The sequence below is a fragment of the Erpetoichthys calabaricus genome, chromosome 12 (genome assembly GCF_900747795.2).
Source record: "Erpetoichthys calabaricus chromosome 12, fErpCal1.3, whole genome shotgun sequence".
Classification (NCBI taxonomy): Eukaryota; Metazoa; Chordata; class Cladistia; order Polypteriformes; family Polypteridae; genus Erpetoichthys; species Erpetoichthys calabaricus.
In genome coordinates this window covers 54,539,364-54,557,597 of record NC_041405.2, presented here as the reverse complement: position 1 = coordinate 54,557,597, position 18,234 = coordinate 54,539,364, and the positions used below count along the sequence as shown (strand labels likewise).

The window sequence follows — 18,234 nt, the reverse complement described above, 5'->3', positions numbered from 1 at the left end:
TAGCTTATTTAAACCAGTGATTAAATAAGCTGCTTCATTTGTTAATACCAAAATAAAATGTACTAGTCGACACCCGCATACAGCGGTGCAAGAATAGGAACGGAAAACGGTGAGAAAGGAATTCAGAAATCAAGAAGAAATAAATACTTCTTGAAAGATGCAGTGTGCATGTAGAATTTCCGGCCAAGTAGGATTACATGTGAAAGTGATAAATAAATCAGGCTTTCCGAATTTACGTACTATGGCCATGGCATCCTGATCATTTTGTTGCATGTATCTTGGACTTCATATTACTGTCCACATTTCCAAGATAATTTTGCCAACACGTACGTTGGTATTTTCAGCGTTTGCTTGCAGTGCCTCTGATAGTTCCACGCACAGATCTTGTTGATGTAATCTGAGATAGTTGAGACACGCGTCCTCTGCTTTAACATACGCATCTACGAAGTACAGTAATCCCTCGCTATATCGCGCTTCGCCTTTCGCGGCTTCACTCCATCGCGGATTTTATATGTAAGCATATCTATACATATTAATAAAAGGCAAAGCCCTCACTGACTGACATCACTAATTCTCGAACGTCCCGTGTAGGTGGAAGGCTGAAATTTGGCAGGCTCATTCCTTACAGCTTACTTACAAAAGTTAGGCAGGTTTCATTTCGAAATTCTATGCATAATCTATACATATTAATAAAAGGCAAAGCCCTCACTGACTGACTCATCACTAATTCTCCAACTTCCCGTGTAGGTGGAAGGCTGAAATTTGGCAGGCTCATTCCTTACAGCTTACTTACAAAAGTTAGGCAGGTTTCATTTCGAAATTCTACGCGTAATTGTCATAACTGGAACCTGTTTTTTGTCCATATACTCTAATGGAGGAGGCGGAGTCACGTATCGCGTCATCACGCCTCCTACGTAATCACGTGAACTAAAAACAAGGAAGAGATTTACAGCACGAGTCAAACGCGGGAACAAAGGTAAATGACGTTAATTTTTGAGTGTCTTTTAATACTGTGTAAGCATACATATTAACACATGTGCAATTAAACGTGTGCATTTACGGGGTGATTTCTCAGGCTTAAAAGCTCGCCTTTTATTAAAAAGGTAAATGCAAACTGTTTTCATTCTGAAGGGCACAAACCACGTTAGATTTCAGACGTTAAATGCGCAAAAATGTTGGTACACCAGATAAATAAGCGCAACATATTATCAGTTGTATTGTATGCTTACAATACATATAGAAATGTGTTAATCGTTAACTAATATTATGGGATGGTGTTTTTCGACTCGCGCCTTGATTTAAACGATTGCATTTCTTGGTGGGTTTCCGTAGCTTATTGTCAATATCTTTACACCTCTTTTTAAGACTTAATTTAAAAAGGTTTTCTTTTCTTCTTAATTAAAATTTAAAAGCAATACTTCACCGCTGCGAAGCCCCTCTAGCGCTGACGTCCGAGGTTCGATTACCGTAAGCGAGTGCAGTGAGTGTGTACGCCTGATGAGCCAAGAATAAGAGGGAAAGACATGTCGCGTACTCTTTGCATTATTTGACAGTAAACTATTTTCAACCATTCTATGATCTGCTTCTCACAACTGAAGGCACCGTGGCTGATGTTACCTCACTTGCTGGCCAACCATAAGCGTTACCTGGTAGGTAACCAGCCACTCACTTCACTCCCTTACGGGAATCGAACCTCGGACGTCAGCGCTACAGGCGAAGCCCCTAAAATTGCGCCACGGCGTGTGGTTCGTTTATTTGACAACATGTAGATCGGGGTAATTACATTCACGGCATTCGTAGTCTGATTCACAATCTGATTGTATGGGTGGTTACCTACCAGGTAACGCTTATAGTTGGCCAACAAGTCAGCTCAAAGTGATCACTCGAGTGAAGGCAGCTTCACAAAAAAACAGATCCTTAACAAACTGTTATTAGTATTTAAAAAGGTTTTCTTTTCTTCTTAATAAAAATTTAAAAGCAGTACTTCGCCAGTGCGAAGCGCGTGGATTTGACCGACTGACACATACAGACATATTCATGAGTGCAGGTACTTCGGAAAGAAAGCACCGTGTAAACCTAAAGTTTAAATTAAGTTCATAGACCTACAAAAGGTTGTCATTCATTTGAGGCAAGATTGCTTTTCTTCTGTACAACTATACGTTGCATTCTCAAGAGTGTGCTTGCACGGCTTCGGATATAGATATATATATATATATTTATGTATGTCTATATATAAATATGTAAGCTTATAAGTACTGCCTTACTTCTCTTTAAGAAAGGAAGATGTAATGATACTTGATTTAAACGATTCCATGTCTTCCTGGGTTTGCTTAGCTTATTGTTAATATCTTTACACCTTTTTTTAAGACTTATTGACTGAAACGGGCTTTCACGAAAAAAGTTAGGGCTTTGCTACAGGATACACCCTCCACAAGTTAAGCAAGTAAAAATAAAATATATATTTCTGTTTTATTTAAACCTTTTAAGTTCGTATGCATAGCCCCATTTGGCTGTTTTATTTATTTTTTTCTTTCTTCAGTAATATTTAATCTCCTTAAAGAAAAAGAACATATCCATTTTACTTTTTTTGTTTCTCTTTAGTAATATTTTAGTGTAAAAGGATAACCAGTATTTAAACCTTTTATGTTACTTTATAAATTTATTTTACACAATGTTGAAAAATTAATAAGAAAGCTACATATTTTGGCAGCTGCTGCTTTAATTTTCAATGAAATGAAAAAACCTCTCCAAGAGAAAATGTCAATGAAGAAGAAACAGTTTGCACATCTAAAAATGAGAAACCCTCATTTATAAAAGTTTGCTGCAGATGACTTAACTGAAAATAAATTAATAGTTCCTATGTGTATAATACATATTTATCTATTTTACTTATGCCTTTATTCCAGCAACTTGCAACATATGAGGTACAATTTCTTACATTACTTTTCTTTTTTGCAGCACAGGCAGGTGAAGTGACTTCCTCAATGTCACACAGTGGTGTCAGTACCAGGATTTGAACTGACAAGCTCCGGGTTTACTGAAATATTACTGAAGAAAGAAAAAAAACGAAAACGGGCAAATAGGGCTATGCATACAGATGTCCATCCATCCATTATCCAACCCGCTATATCCTAAATACAGGAGCCAATAAGTAGATATGTATATATACAGTATATATATATATATATATATATATGTATATATGTATATATGTGTGAATGTATGTATGTCTATATTTATATCTATATATATACATATATATATATATATATATATATATATATATATATATATATATATATTATATATGTAGATATGTAAATTTGTATATGTGTATATATATATATATGTATATGTGGATATATGTAGATGTGTATATGTAGATATGTATATATATGTATATATGTTTATGTATATATATGGTTACATAACCTCTTTAACACACTACTTCTCCGCTGCGAAGCGCGGGGATTTTGCTAGTTTATATATATATATCGCGGATTTTTCGCTGCTTCGCGGGTTTCTGCGGACAATGGGTCTTTTAATTTCTGGTACATGCTTCCTCAGTTGGCTTGCCCAGTTGATTTCATACAAGGGACGCTATTGGCAGATGGCTGAGAAGCTAGATTGCTTACTTTTCTCTCTCTCTTGTGCTGACTTTCTGTGATCCTGACTTATGGGGATTGAGCAGGGGGGCAGTTCGCACACCTAGACGATACGGACGCTCGTCTAAAAATGCTGAAAGATTATCTTCACGTTGCTATCTTTTGTGCAGCATGTCGGTGCTTCGCATACTTAAAAGCTCGAAGGGCAAGTATTGATTTTTGCTTGAAAAACAAACTCTGTCTCTCTATCTCTCTCTCTCTCTTTGTCTGCTCCTGACGGAGGGGGTGTGAGCTGCCGCCTTCAACAGCTTTGTGCCGCGGTGCTTTGCATACTTAAAAGCCAAACATTGATTTGTTTGCTTTTCTCTATCTCTGTGACATGATCTGCTCCTGACACACTCCTTTGAAGAGGAAGATATGTTTGCATTCTTTTAATTGTGAGACGGAACTGTGATCTCTGTCTTGTCATGGAGCACAGTTTAAACTTTTGAAAAAGAGACAAATGTTTGTTTGCAGTGTTTGAATAACGTTCCTGTCTCTCTACAACCTCCTGTGTTTCTGCGCAAATCTGTGACCCAAGCATGACAATATAAAAATAACCATATAAACATATGGTTTCTACTTCGCGGATTTTCTTATTTCGCGGGTGGCTCTGGAACGCAACCCCCGCGATGGAGGAGGGATTACTGTACTGTTGGAATTGTTTGCCGCTAGAGTGCAAAATACTAAATGTATTCCTCATTGCTAATCTGTACGCATAAAATTGGCATTGAGTAAGCCTGATTCGCTTGGCGGTTCTTTTATCGGGAACATGTTGTAAATCTTTGTGCCAGCCAATGTCTCCATAAGGGAATAAAAGTGGGTAAACCGTAGGATCGCAATTCATATTGAGCATGGAAATCTGTTTACAGGAGTTGCCTATGGGATAGATGCAAATGTCCCTTTCGGCAGGCGTTTCGCCATCTTCTCCGACAAACATCGCTGCAACATCGGTGTGACATGTTGGGGCATTGTATCGTCGTAAATCCTGCCTAGGGTTTTCCTTGAAAACCATTCATACAGATGCTGTTTGATTGGACTGAACGATTTCATGTATGTGTTTGTATGAACTGGCGAAGGGGTTGATGGTTCCGAGCATGGAATCTAGCTGGAGAAGTACATTTTAGCTGCATGCAGAGTTTGCTTTATTTTGTAAGCGTACTTCAGTAGCTTGCGCTGTATCAAAAACATACAACTGTCCATATACTGGAGAGGTAGAAATGTTAGCGTATAGTGGAGAGATTTGGTGATAAATTTGCCCATGTATTTTAAAACAGTATGGTCCGTGGCCAGGAGGTTGAGTTATCTGTGCATCCATGGAAGCAAATGCTAGAGAAGAGTTGTATTCTCAAATGTGTTCACGATAATTTTTAGCTTCTGATATTTGCTGTGTTAGAAGCTGTTGTAAAGACACAGGTGGTTCCCGCAATGGTGGTAAAGCTACTTTACTGTTGTGGCAGCACCTAGAGTACTTGTTGGATGTATTACGCTCAGCAGGCCAGTATAGTGCATGACATGGAAGAGGACGAATAGGAATCGAGAAATGCCGTGTCGGCTGCATGTGGGCAGGACCGGTTTTGAAGTGGAAGCAGGACAAACCAGAAGAGAAATATATATAAGAGATTCAGTGTTTTCATGCTTCAAGGAACATCTCAATATTAACATATCTAATGCATTCATGGAAAAGCCTAATCACAGAGACATACATACAGTTAACAAGACTGCCAAAGCAGCATATTTCATGGCTGAATACAAATTCGCAAATGCTAAATCTGTGTCATTCATTTGGTTTTTGAAGGTAAACTAATGCTTATGAGTATACTCCTTAAAATGTGATGAAAATACTGAAAAATCATGTGTTATGTACTTGAAAGGTAGGTTGCTGAATTGGTTGCAGTGTCTCAGGTAGAAGTAAGTGAATACTGGCAACATTGGTCAAGTTAATTTTCTAATTCTGAAGTTGTACATGGACATAAGCAGTAGCAAAATTACTCAAGACACCTAAAAATAACAGAACAAAGGCTGTTTTACAGGAGTTTTGAAATAATGGATTAATGTAAATCTGACAAGTGTTGATTTCACACAGATACCCATAAAGTAGGACAAATGTAAGAAGGAAGAGATTTGGAAAATTAAAGCACCAGGGGGTTGTGATATTTGAAAATTCACTAACTTGACCCATTTGTTAAGTATTACTCTTTCGTAAGTATTTTTAATCAGCTAATATAGCAAATACATTAGCAAATGTTACAAACCTAACAAGAGTGACTCCTTGTCAAAGCAGATTGTAAAAGCAAGTTTCTGCAAAAACAGCTTTAAAAAGAGTGTGTTTAAATGAAAACATCAAAAATAATCTTGGATTTAACTATCTCATCCGTAGTTGATGACTGACATGGGGATTCCCCATGTCAATCATAAAATTAAGCCCTGAATTGTATTTTGAGATTTATAAATGCCAGTATTAGTTTACATAAATAATAGCTGGGTAACTACTTGAAGAATATATCACAATGTTAAAGCTGTTGTAATTGTTAGTATTTATATCTATATATATAATTCACTAAGCCAGGAGACAAGTAGCCGACCATGGAAAGCACGCCGGAAGGGGCGTGGATTCACTAAACCGCCGACAAGTAAGACGCCAATGGCGCACGCAGGAAGGAGCCACGCCCACTAACTCTTAGACCATTGGATATGACGAAAGAATCACAGAGCCACGCCCACCAACTTGGACGCGAAGCCAAGGGAAACATGCCGTCATTTCTGTTTGTCTGTGCCACAGTACAGTTGCAGCTCTGAGCCACGTTGACTTTTCATTAGTCAACCTCAGTGGAACCTTGGTTCACACAGAGGCAGCGCCAGAGAGATACAGAGGCACACACAGGCAGCGCGATAGAGAGAGCCGCGCACACACAGTCAGCGCCAGAGAGACAGAGGGGCGCGCGCGCACGCACGCACGCACGCACACACACGCACGCACACACACACACGCACACACACACGCACACACACACGCACACACACGCACACACACACGCACACACACGCACACACACGCACACACGCACACACACACGCACACACACACGCACACACGCACACACACACGCACACACACACGCACACACACACGCACACACACACGCACACACACACGCACACACACACGCACACACACACGCACACACACACACACACAGAGAGAGAGGCAACGCCAGAGAGAGACAGAGGCGCACACACAGGCAGCGCAAGTGAGAGCCGCGCAATCCTTTAAAACTGAAGTTAAAACACAATGAAGGAAGCAGTCTTTAAAACCCAATAAGCCCTGTGCCTCATTTTCATTAGCTCTCACCTGCTTCAGGCCCTGCAACAGTCGAGACGCTCTCTCTGCAGCTGACCTTCTCTGTGCCTGACTCCACTACTGTCAGTCGCCTGATTAAAAATGGCCTTTTGAAGGGGAGCTATGGACCCGCTATACCACAGGAACACATTGCCTTCGAGCCTGCTCTCGCTCACTGTAACGTACTGGCTTTCTCTCTCTCCTCACTCGCTCACACACTGCACAGGGGAGAAATGCCCGAAGCAGAGAGACAGAGGGGGTGGGGGCTCGCGTGCTGCTGAGAGAGAGAGGGCTGGCGTGCTTCTGAGAGACAGAGGGGGAGGGGGCTCGCGTGCTGCTGAGAGAGAGAGAGGGGGGCTGGAGAGGCTGCATGCTGCTGAGAGTGAGAGAGGGGGGGGGGCTGGGGAGGCTCCATGCTGCTGAGAGAGAGGGGGAGCTGGGGAGGCTCACGTGCTGCTGAGAGAGAGAGAGAGAGGGGGGGGCTGGGGAGGCTCACGTGCTGCTGAGAGAGAGGGGGGGCTGGGGAGGCTCGTGTGCTGCTGAGAGAGGAGGAGGGGGCTCGCGTGCTGCTGAGAGAGAGGGGGGGGCTGGGGTGGCTGCGTGCTGCTGAGAGAGAGGGGGGCTGGGGTGGCTGCGTGCTGCTGAGAGAGAGAGGGGGGGCTGGGGAGGCTCCCGTGCTGCTGAGAGAGAGAGGGGGGGGGGCTGGGGAGGCTCCCGTGCTGCTGAGAGAGAGGGGGGCTGGGGAGGCTCTGCTGAGAGAGGGGGAGGGGGCTCGCGTGCTGCTGAGAGAGAGGGGGGCTGGGGTGGCTGCGTGCTGCTGAGAGAGGGGGGGGGCTGGGGAGGCTGCCTGCTGCTGAGAGAGAAAGAGAGAGGGGGGGGCTGGGGAGGCTCCCGTGCTGCTGAGAGAGGGGGGGGCTGGGGAGGCTCGCGTGCTGCTGAGAGAGAGAGAGAGGGGGGGGGCTGGGGAGGCTTGCGTGCTGCTAAGAGAGAGGGGGGGGGCTGGGAAGTAACTTTCACCAGCGTGGCCTCCATCATCACAGACGATCCCGCTTTCAGTCACAGACAATTGTATGTTGCTCTCTCCAGAGGTCCATCTTTTCATTCACTCACACTGGTATCCACAAACCCACCCCATTTGGACAACTGTGTTGTTCAGCAAGTGTTCACCCATCAATACATAATTATGCGCCGTATGTTACGCCGCGGGTTGGCTAGTATTTTATATTGTATTACAGAAGAAGGTGCAATATTCTTCAACTGAATAATGGAGGTACTTTTAATTAAATGACTGGGATTTCTGTTTTTGCCATTGTATTAAACAGTTTTCATATATTGTGATATTGCACTGATATTGAATACAGAAATTCTGGTACTGTGACATTCCTAAAGCTAAGGATGTAAACACAACTCTCATTCAACAGTTACAAGAACAGAATGGTACATGGCAGCAATAACTGAAGCCCTTACTCTTGAAGCACCTTCTTTCTACAAAATACATAGGGTGCATTGACATAGGTGTTTTCCAAAGCCATGCACCACATGTAGACAGGACAGACTGCCATGATCCCTAAAACATTTCAGTAAGAGTAAAGAGTTGACCCACTGTTCTAAAGCCACAACAGAATCTTCATTTTTCCCAGGAAAGCTTAGGAGTGTGATCTCTGGGCAACTGGAACTAACACACACACATACACGTGTACCTCTTTGTGATGGTGTCCACAAATTCAGTCTGCCAGTCATGAGACACTATCTCAATCTTTGATACAACACTGAAGTGACATACTAGCTAAAACACTTTGAAAATATTTGGTTAGATTTCATTTAATCCTGAGGCCTTGCCACTACAGAGCTTTATAATCACAGCATTAGTCTCCATCGCATAGACAGACCCATCCCCATCCTATTCATCTGGCATTGCCTCCAAGTGCAGCATAGGGGTTTATGAGCTCCTCAAAGTGCTCATTCCAGTTAATGGCAATGTTCCCAGTTGAGAAGAACATTTACCCATTCTTGCCGAGAATCCTGAGGAGTCAAATGGTTTCCCAGAACCTCTTTGAGGCCGTTCAAGCATCAAGATTCAAGAAGCCATTCAAGATTTTGAGGCATCACCAAACACATACATTTTTGCAAAAAGTATTCCCAGCATTCAATTTTTCAGATTTTGTTCCTGTTATAATTCCTGTTATTTTACACACATTTTTTTCTTCCTATAGGAGCACTTTGAGTAGTGAGAAAAGCGCTATATAAATGCAAAGAATTATTATTATTATTAATGCAGTAAATCCCACACATTTATAATTTTTAAATTAAGGAATACTTGACTTTACAATCAAAATGTTACATTACTTGCTGTGTTTTTTTTTCTTTTTTGGAATGAACTGCATCAAAAACATTTAAAAAATTAAAAATTCTAAAATTCACTGATTAGTCACATTTTCCATTAGTAACTGACTGGTATCTACTGTAACTAAGATCTGTAGATTACCTCCTTTATGTACTGAATAAACTCTACTATTAACTAAATATTAGCAACTGCTAAATCATTTTGAAATTTAACAACAACTTACACTTTGAATATTGTAAATAATATGAGGAGAAAGACATTATATTAACAGTCTTAAAGAGTGGAAAGACGCTCTTCAGAAAATACATTCCTCTATATAATTTTTGCTAGATAACTATAGTAGGGTAGTATAGTACTGTATTAAGATTAACATGAAGACTTAAAAAACACAAAAATATTATCCCAGTAGAGAAAAACCTATTAAAGGGATTTTGCGAATTTAAAATGGTAATCCTTTTTCCAAGTATGATTTGGACAAAGCAAGTGTCTACAGGTTCACATTCTGATTTATAAACACGCTACTCCAAAAGAGGTCAAATTTTGTTCAGGGATGCCTACCATATGTAAATCTGCTACTGACCTTCTACCGCTCGTCCATCAACAGCCTGCTGATGTACTGTATCACAGCATGGTACGGCAGCAGCACCATGGCAGACAGGGAGAGGCTTCAGAGAGTAGTAAAGGCAGCACAGAAGATCATCAGCTGCCCTCTCTCCTCCCTGATGGACATTTACACCTCCCGCTGCCTCAGCAGAGCAAAAAACATCATCAAGAACAGCTCCCACCCTGGCTCTAATCTGTTTGACCTGTTGCCTTCAGGGACAAACAGACTCAAGAACAGTTTTTTTCCCAAAAGCCATAACCATTCTAAACTCACACATGCACTGACTACACAGTCTAACCCCCCAACCCCTGGACTTTCTTCTATCCATCAACTGTGCAATATCCATATTACTAAACGAGAATGGTAAACCGGATATGGATGCAGGGACCTGCCCGTGGACGCAAAAGACATAGTGCGCAAGTGCTACACAAAGCCCCCCACCCCACACAAGAGTGAAACAGGAGAGACTACGCACATGTGCAGGCGCCACACAAAGCCCCACCCCCCACCCGAGCAAAACAGGAGAGACTACGAACCGTCAGAGTAGGAAACAAAGTAAAATACGAACCGTCTGACATGCCGCAAGCAGGATAAAGCGAGCATCAGAGTAGGAAACAAACTAAAACCTCATAAAGAGGTTAAAGAACAGGGACAAACACATGGAGAGCAGGTTACAGAACAAAGCCCCCCTGCCCAGAGTAAAACGAGAAAGACTACGAACCGTCTGACATGCCGCAAGCAGGATAAAGCAAGCGTCAGAGTAGGAAACAAAGTAAAACCTCATAAAGAGGTTAAAGAACAGGGACAAACACATGGAGAGCAGGTTATAGAACAAAGCCCCCCTGCCCAGAGTAAAACGAGAAAGACTACGAACCGTCTGACATGCCGCAAGCAGGATAAAGCAAGCGTCAGAGTAGGAAACAAAGTAAAACCTCATAAAGAGGTTAAAGAACAGGGACAAACACATGGAGAGCAGGTTATAGAACAAAGCCCCCCTGCCCAGAGTAAAACGAGAAAGACTACGAACCGTCTGACATGCCGCAAGCAGGATAAAGCGAGGTCAGAAATAAAACACAGAGTAGGAAACAAAGTAAAACTTTATAAAGGGATTAAAGGAAGGGGACGAACACATTGAGAGCGGGTTACAGATGATGAAAACTGGAATGCAACAGCTTCAAAAAAACCTAGGCACGAAACACATGCACACCGAGATACAGAATATAAAGGCAGAAACAACGACAGTTAAACGTCCACACCACACAGCGGAGGTACACAGCATGGTAAAAACCAACATTATACGGAAAGCGCAGGCGTCGCCGCCATATTGTGAGTGGCACTAATGCGTGGTGAAAGGGCAGGAGGAGACATAGTAAAACAAGAGGAGTCAACGCCCCCTACGGAGTCCACAAAGGTTCATACATCAAACCCGAGATAGTACGGACACGCGTCTGAAACCGCGGAAGCAAAACTGTCTCGGCTCCAAAACCAAACAGCTCAACAAATAACACAGCTTCGACACCGAGCCCACGTGGACAGATCTAATGAACGTGGACGCCTACAATGCGCGTCTCAAACTGCGTAGGCAAAGCAGGCACGAATTCAAAACGACACAGCTCCAGTGACCGAGATACAAACACGTGCCTGCCTGGATATAATTAATGAACACAGGCGCCTACAATGTGCCTCTGAAATGCCGCAGACCAGGCAGGCACTGCTCCAAAAACAAACAGCTCGACTAAACGAGATACGAAGTGAAACGGGAAACACTACAGAGTCCACAATGCTCCACAATGCACCGCATAATAGTTCGGAAAGAGCTTCGTAGTAACAGTGGGGAGACCCAGAGTGATACGGGCGAACGCTACGTATTAAACATACGTCATCCTCACACATCTAACCTATACAGCATAGGTGAATCACATTACAGTGATGTATTATTAACAGTACGATAAACATCACAGTATCGCAAACAAATGAAAATTATTACTCGAAAAAGGGAAATTATATTCACCACGGACCAGGTGTCATTGAAACAAAAGCAGAATAAAGCGAGATCAGAAATGAAAGACAGAGTAGAAAGCAAAGTAAAACGTCATAAACAGATTAAACGAGGGGGCCAAACACGTGGACAGCAGGTTACAGATAATGAAGACCGGAATTCTAAATCTTCAAAAACAAAAGCTCGACTGACTGAGATACAAACTGAAACGGGAAATACTACGGGATCCGCAGTAGTCCACAATGCACCGCATAATAGTACGGACGGAGCTCCGTATTAACAGTGGGGGGACCCAGACTGACACGGGCGAACGTGCGTCATCCTCACACGTGGCTGCCCAGCGGGCACGGGTTCAAATCGCCGGGGGTAGGCGAGCGAAGCGAGCAGGGGGCGAAGCCCCCTTGTCCAATCTAAATGGTACTGATAATAACCATGCAATATCTGTATACTGTACAATATCATTACTCTCAGGGTCCAACATCCACTACTCACTGCACATGATCATCATTATTGTGTAATAACCCAATAGTGCAATAGTTATTTATTCTTTCCAGTATTTAAATAATGTGCAATAATCCAATAGTGCAATAGTTATTATTTTTTCCATATGTATATAGCGTCGCAAAACTGTTTTGCAACATCTTTGCAACTTTTTGCACCATTTGTTTATTTGTTTATTTACTTGTTGTGTTCTACAAATATGTCTGCACTGAAGGAGCTGCTTTTAATCTCACTGTACATGTGTACAGTGACAATAAAAGGCATTCTATTCTATTCTAAATCAATATTAATCTGACCAGTTAAATTTACCACAAAATTACACAGCATGCAGAAAATCATGTGCTCTCACTCACATATTTTGCTTCAAACTTCTTGGCAAGAGCTTCCACTTCTAGTCGTTCGCGCATCTCATCGTTGAAAGGGTCGTTAGGATTAGATACTGTGTCAGAAGGTTTCTTTACCTAAACAATACAGTAAGACACATTTTTTATTTAATTAGTTTTGTACTGTGCAAATAAAATGATTTTGATATTATGGCTAAACATTAAATACTTATATTTACTCTGTAAGAAAAAGAATTATAAACAGCCTAAAATGCAAAATATACTTTAGATTTTTTCTTACAGAAAGATAAGCTCATTCTAAAAACTATCCTGTCATATTGACTATCTGATGTAGTAGAAAGGTAGGACTGCCAAAAACAATTTTGTAAACTATAAAAATCCAATAAACAATACTACTGCAATCTGAATATCTGTATAAATATATTTAGAAAGAAAAAAAAGAGGTACTAACATTTACTGGTGTTTAAAGTACTGTTTGATTTTCACAGAAAAGTAAAAAGGTTGTTTAAACTTCTTACACCAAAGAATGAACATAAATGTACATATTTTATTTTATATGGCTTGTCTATTTTTAACTTGTAGTTTTTTTTAATTATTTTTTTTAGCTTTATTAGATCTAGGCTGAGTGACTTGTTTTTCTCGTCATACACATTTCATTGTATGTTGACCCTGTGTTAACCTATATATGACAAATAAACCTAATCCTAACCTAACATGTTATACTAATATGATTTGGTGGATAAGTAAGAAAACCAGCAGCCATGCTGAATATTTTCATCAGGGCTTATGAACTCCAGTTCAGACTAATTATTATAAATTATCAATGCAAATCTTGCATTTACTTCAGTTCTTTCCCTTTCTGGCAGTTCCTTGGTGTTTATTTCATTCCTGGAAAGTGAGCATGCCCACCCACTTCATGACCCCACCCCCCTAGGCACTTTTCACTGTTGTTAACTTCCTATTTTCCATGATTGCCTACTGCTGGTCAATATATTCTTACTAATTTACTATGCTACTTAAAAGCATACTCTTAATATACTGCTGGTCTACCACATTATAAGAGTCTGTTCTCCTGATATGTCTTCACTGGGATGCTAGAACAAACTTCTTATGGTTTAACTCTGTTAAAATATGTGATTCAAAAGTGTAAATAATAATATTTACTGTGAGTGACTTAGCCCAAACATTATCACAGACATGTATGACGATCTAATTACCTGGAAGATACTTATAGACAGGCACATGCACACTGTTACATATAACACTTTAACTGCCCCCTACATCAATTTATTTTCAGGAGCTCTAAATAAAAACTTTCATACTGATACATTTTCTTTTCAGTTCTTTGATAAGGACCTGTAATATACTTCAATGACCATATGTGTCAATTTTTATTAAAACATTTGTACAAATCTGAAGAACAGAATTGTGGAGATATAATGAACCACTAGATATGTTATTTTACATTACTAAATCGTCTAAACGGAGAAATTCCTATTGGTTCATTTCCCATTGTTACTGAAACATCTTACTAATGTGCCTTTGAAATCAACAAAACAAATTAATACCAAAATCAGTAGGTATGGGGATTGTACCATGACCAACTGCCAAAATATTTACACTTTGATAAATTGCATATTATATTTAAGGATTGGTGTGATGATAATTTAGCATGGTCAGCTTTAGTTTAATCCACAATATTGTTTTCAGAGGTATCAAAACAATCATGACAGTAAAATGATGTCTAAAAGGCTCAGAAAAGTTTGATCATCACTGTGGATTTTGAGAAGCATAGCAAAAGTAACTACCAGCTGAAACAAAGAGAACAACCATACTGTATAACTAATCTAAATTAACAGACTTTAGCAAGGATACATAACTAAATACTACTAAAACAAGTAGAATTATACTTATAAAGTGCTACCTCTAAAGCAACCATACTGACTGGATGTTTACTTGTCTCCACTCCCACTACCCACTGACCTGGCTGCAGCACTTAAAAAAATAAAACCTCCACTTCAATTTTGTGGAAACACATCAAATTTGTGAAATCTGACCCTTGTAATTTACAAAGATACTGTTCATACAAATGGTGGCAACACAACCAATCAATCTTTTTAGCCATCTGAAATTAAAACACCCAAAATAGCATGCAGGGCTGCAGCATTCACGTGCCCTTGGAAATCTGTATTGTGCAATTGGAAATACCACGCCAATGCTCAATAAATTCTGAATTACAACTCTGACAATTTGGACAAAACAAAGCTACCCAAATTGTTCAAATTGTGACAACGTTGACATTTCACCTTAGTTATTTGTACAGAATAATACACATAACCTTGTGAGCCTAAAATGACATTTTAGGTTGAATTGCATTTGGAATGACGTAATACACATTTAATTACTTTTTGTTTTGTTCATTAACTCTACAAAAAAATGCAGTCTGCCTTTAATGGTTTTTTTGTGCTAAGTAACAGACAGCAACCTTGCAATTCACTGAACGGTCCAACTGGAAATACACATGAAAGCACTGAAGTGGGAAGGTGAAATGTCACAACTCGTAACTCTAAACATTCCATGAGCATATGAATGCAGGATGAATCTGACTACGCATGCCCCCAATTCAAATGTGATGTTCACAACCACACCTTCATACATACAGTATGATGTAACAGCAAGACATAAGAAAGCACACTGAAGCATTTAAAAGAACCACACCATATAAAATAAAACAGTTTAAAACCAAGGTTTCAAAAAGCTAACAACTGTTGATCCCAATTATGACATACTTGGCTATCCCACATCTGATTGATGAATGCCAAGGAACAATTGAGGGTAAAAGAAAAATGCATACTTTCCTTGCACTATGTAATTTATGGTCAGGTCATGTTATTTTCTAACATCCTTAATACAGACCCAGGTCAGAGTTGAGAGGGCTGGAGTCTATCCCAGCCAGCATAGGGTACAAGGCAGGAAAAAACCCTGGACAGTCCAATTCACCTAACCTGCAAGTCTTTGGAGAGTGGGAGGAAACCAGAGCACCCAGTGGAATCCCATGCACACAATGTGAGAACTTGCAAACTCCACACAGGGGGAACACAGAACACGAACCCTGGCCTGCAAGGCAGTACCACTACTGTATTGCACAGTGCCACCCTTTCTGAGCAAGTCATACATCTAATCCCTATTTGATTTTCACGGTCCATTTAATTTAAAACTAAAATCTGTGAAAAGCCCGTCTGCAAACATGTGCCTTTCCTGAAGATCATTTGCCACTGTTACAGTGATGCTTTAAAACATGCATTGAATAAATTGTTTTCTGGTATTGTGAAAAGCTTTTATTGCAAAGTCTGATACAGTGACTATCATTTTAAATTTAAACACCTTCCAAACCCAACCTTATTAATCCACATCCCCCCTTACAACCTCCCTCCCCCACTCCTTACTTGCTATATATTGCCATTGATTCCTATTACGTCTAATCATTTTCCTCTAATGATGACACCTGGTAGGTTGTTGAAAGCTTAGGAATAAAAAAAAAACTACTTTAAAGTATGTGACTGATTTACTCCCTTTGTGGATCTCTAGCTACAAATATTTGAATTAGTACCAAACAAATTTCCAAAAAGTGCAATTCCAAAAGGTCTGACAAACACCTGAGTGCAACATATAGTTAACAAGTGTTTTACCTTCTTTCTCAGGCAGATATTTTCAAGCTGTATCAGTGCATGCTCCTAACCTCTCTCTCCTTTTTAAGCCTGCATATGCTGGGTTCAAGTCCAAGTGTCTGTTAATGGCGTTATCATTAGAGAGCCACGAATAAGCCACCTCTCTGGCATTCTTGGTATTGGCACTGAATTTTATTTTCACAGTGTCCCAGTTAAATGTGTGTCCAATGGAACTTGTGTGTGTGTGTGTAAATCAGAGACCGTGGGTCTTTCCTTCTGACGGCATTGCAATGTCCCTGTATACGTATTGCGAGTGTTTTTGATGTTATTAAAAAGTAATTTTGCACATCTTAAAGGACTATGTTACTCTTTTGCATGTGTTACAAATAGATTACTGTTAAGAGCAACTGTTAATTATATAGAACAGATTTTTTTTTTTTTTTTAAGTAGTGTGCAAATGGTTTACTATATAATTGGAGTGTAAATTGTTATTAAATAAAATCCTGATAAATACCATCAATCAAGATACTAACAATATACATATCACCAACCCTAAATCTATTCAAGGGAAAAAGCACTAATCAACTCACTTGACTAGTTGCCTCAAGTGGTCCACTAAAACTCTCTTAATTCTCTTAACTGGAAACTCGAGAAGAGTAATTTCAAATCTCTCAAAAACTACAGAGCACAGAAAACTGTCTGGACTTTAATCATCTGCCCACCTCCTACTAACTAAATACTTAATATGTATACTCCAATTGACAATGCAAAACAAATTGACAAAATTACTTCAACTTATATACAGTATTACTTTGTATATGTAATGAACACCAAAATAGTTGGTTATAAAATCAACAGCTTTTCTCTCTTTCCTCTCTATCTACTTATGTCTGAAATTAGTTTGACCAATGCACTTCAAATATCCAAAAATAATGAAGGATAAAATAAAGTTATTAGAAGTATACAGAAAAACAATTTCTATGAGATACAAAAATATTTTTTGTGAAAAGTACAAGTTACTTAACATTGACATTCAGAGAAGTACCTAGAATTTAAAGGGATCAGGGCCAAATTCATAAAGCATGTGTACACATACACACACACACACACACACACACACACACACACACACACACACACAAAAAAAAAAAAAAAAAAAAAAGGTCTGAAATGTGCATACGCAACTTTCTACAAAAGTCAGAATTTTTAACAGAGAACTTGATGGAAGACCATGTGTATATTTATGGCAACACTGACCCAACACAACATTTCGAAGAAACTAGGAAATGCCAACATACTTGATCAAGGAGGGAAATGCAGCCACACTAGGTAAAAAATGACTCGCGCATATAATTATTTATATCACTGAGCCGTTATTACAATGTGACTTGACAAGACAAGTATATTAAACCTAAAAACTGATTAATATAGCTAGACTGTGTTACTACACCCTCTACACCATTGAAAGTTGCAAATTCCACTGATAATGGCAAGAAAATGGCAATTAACAAATCAGCCTCCTTGATCTAAGTGGTGTTGTTATTGGAGTTCTATGCTAGGCAGAACGAACACCATGATCAAACATAAGGTGGCTTATAAGTGTACTTGGCACAAGAGCACCTTAGGCCAAAGACCTGCGATCAATTTCATAATTGTGTCATCAGATTTCCGGCCGTATGTTCTGGACACTCAGGTGAAGAGAGGGGCAGAGCTGTTAACTGATCACCACCTGGTGGGGAGTTGGGTCAGATGGTCAGACTAGCGAGGGTAGGAGTGTGCAATATGAATCA

General features: G+C 40.1%; 1 protein-coding gene across 5 annotated transcripts in view; it reads right to left on the bottom strand.

The window, feature by feature from the left end:
* ubn2a (ubinuclein 2a) overlaps positions 1 to 18,234 on the bottom strand; it is a 115,375-nt gene that overhangs the window by 84,987 nt on the left and 12,154 nt on the right. For all 5 annotated transcript variants that reach the window (XM_051934494.1, XM_028815565.2, XM_028815567.2 and 2 more), the window contains exon 2: positions 12,786 to 12,893. In XM_051934494.1, coding sequence (XP_051790454.1) covers positions 12,786 to 12,893 — 108 coding nt within the window. The remainder of the gene's footprint in view (positions 1 to 12,785; positions 12,894 to 18,234) is intronic.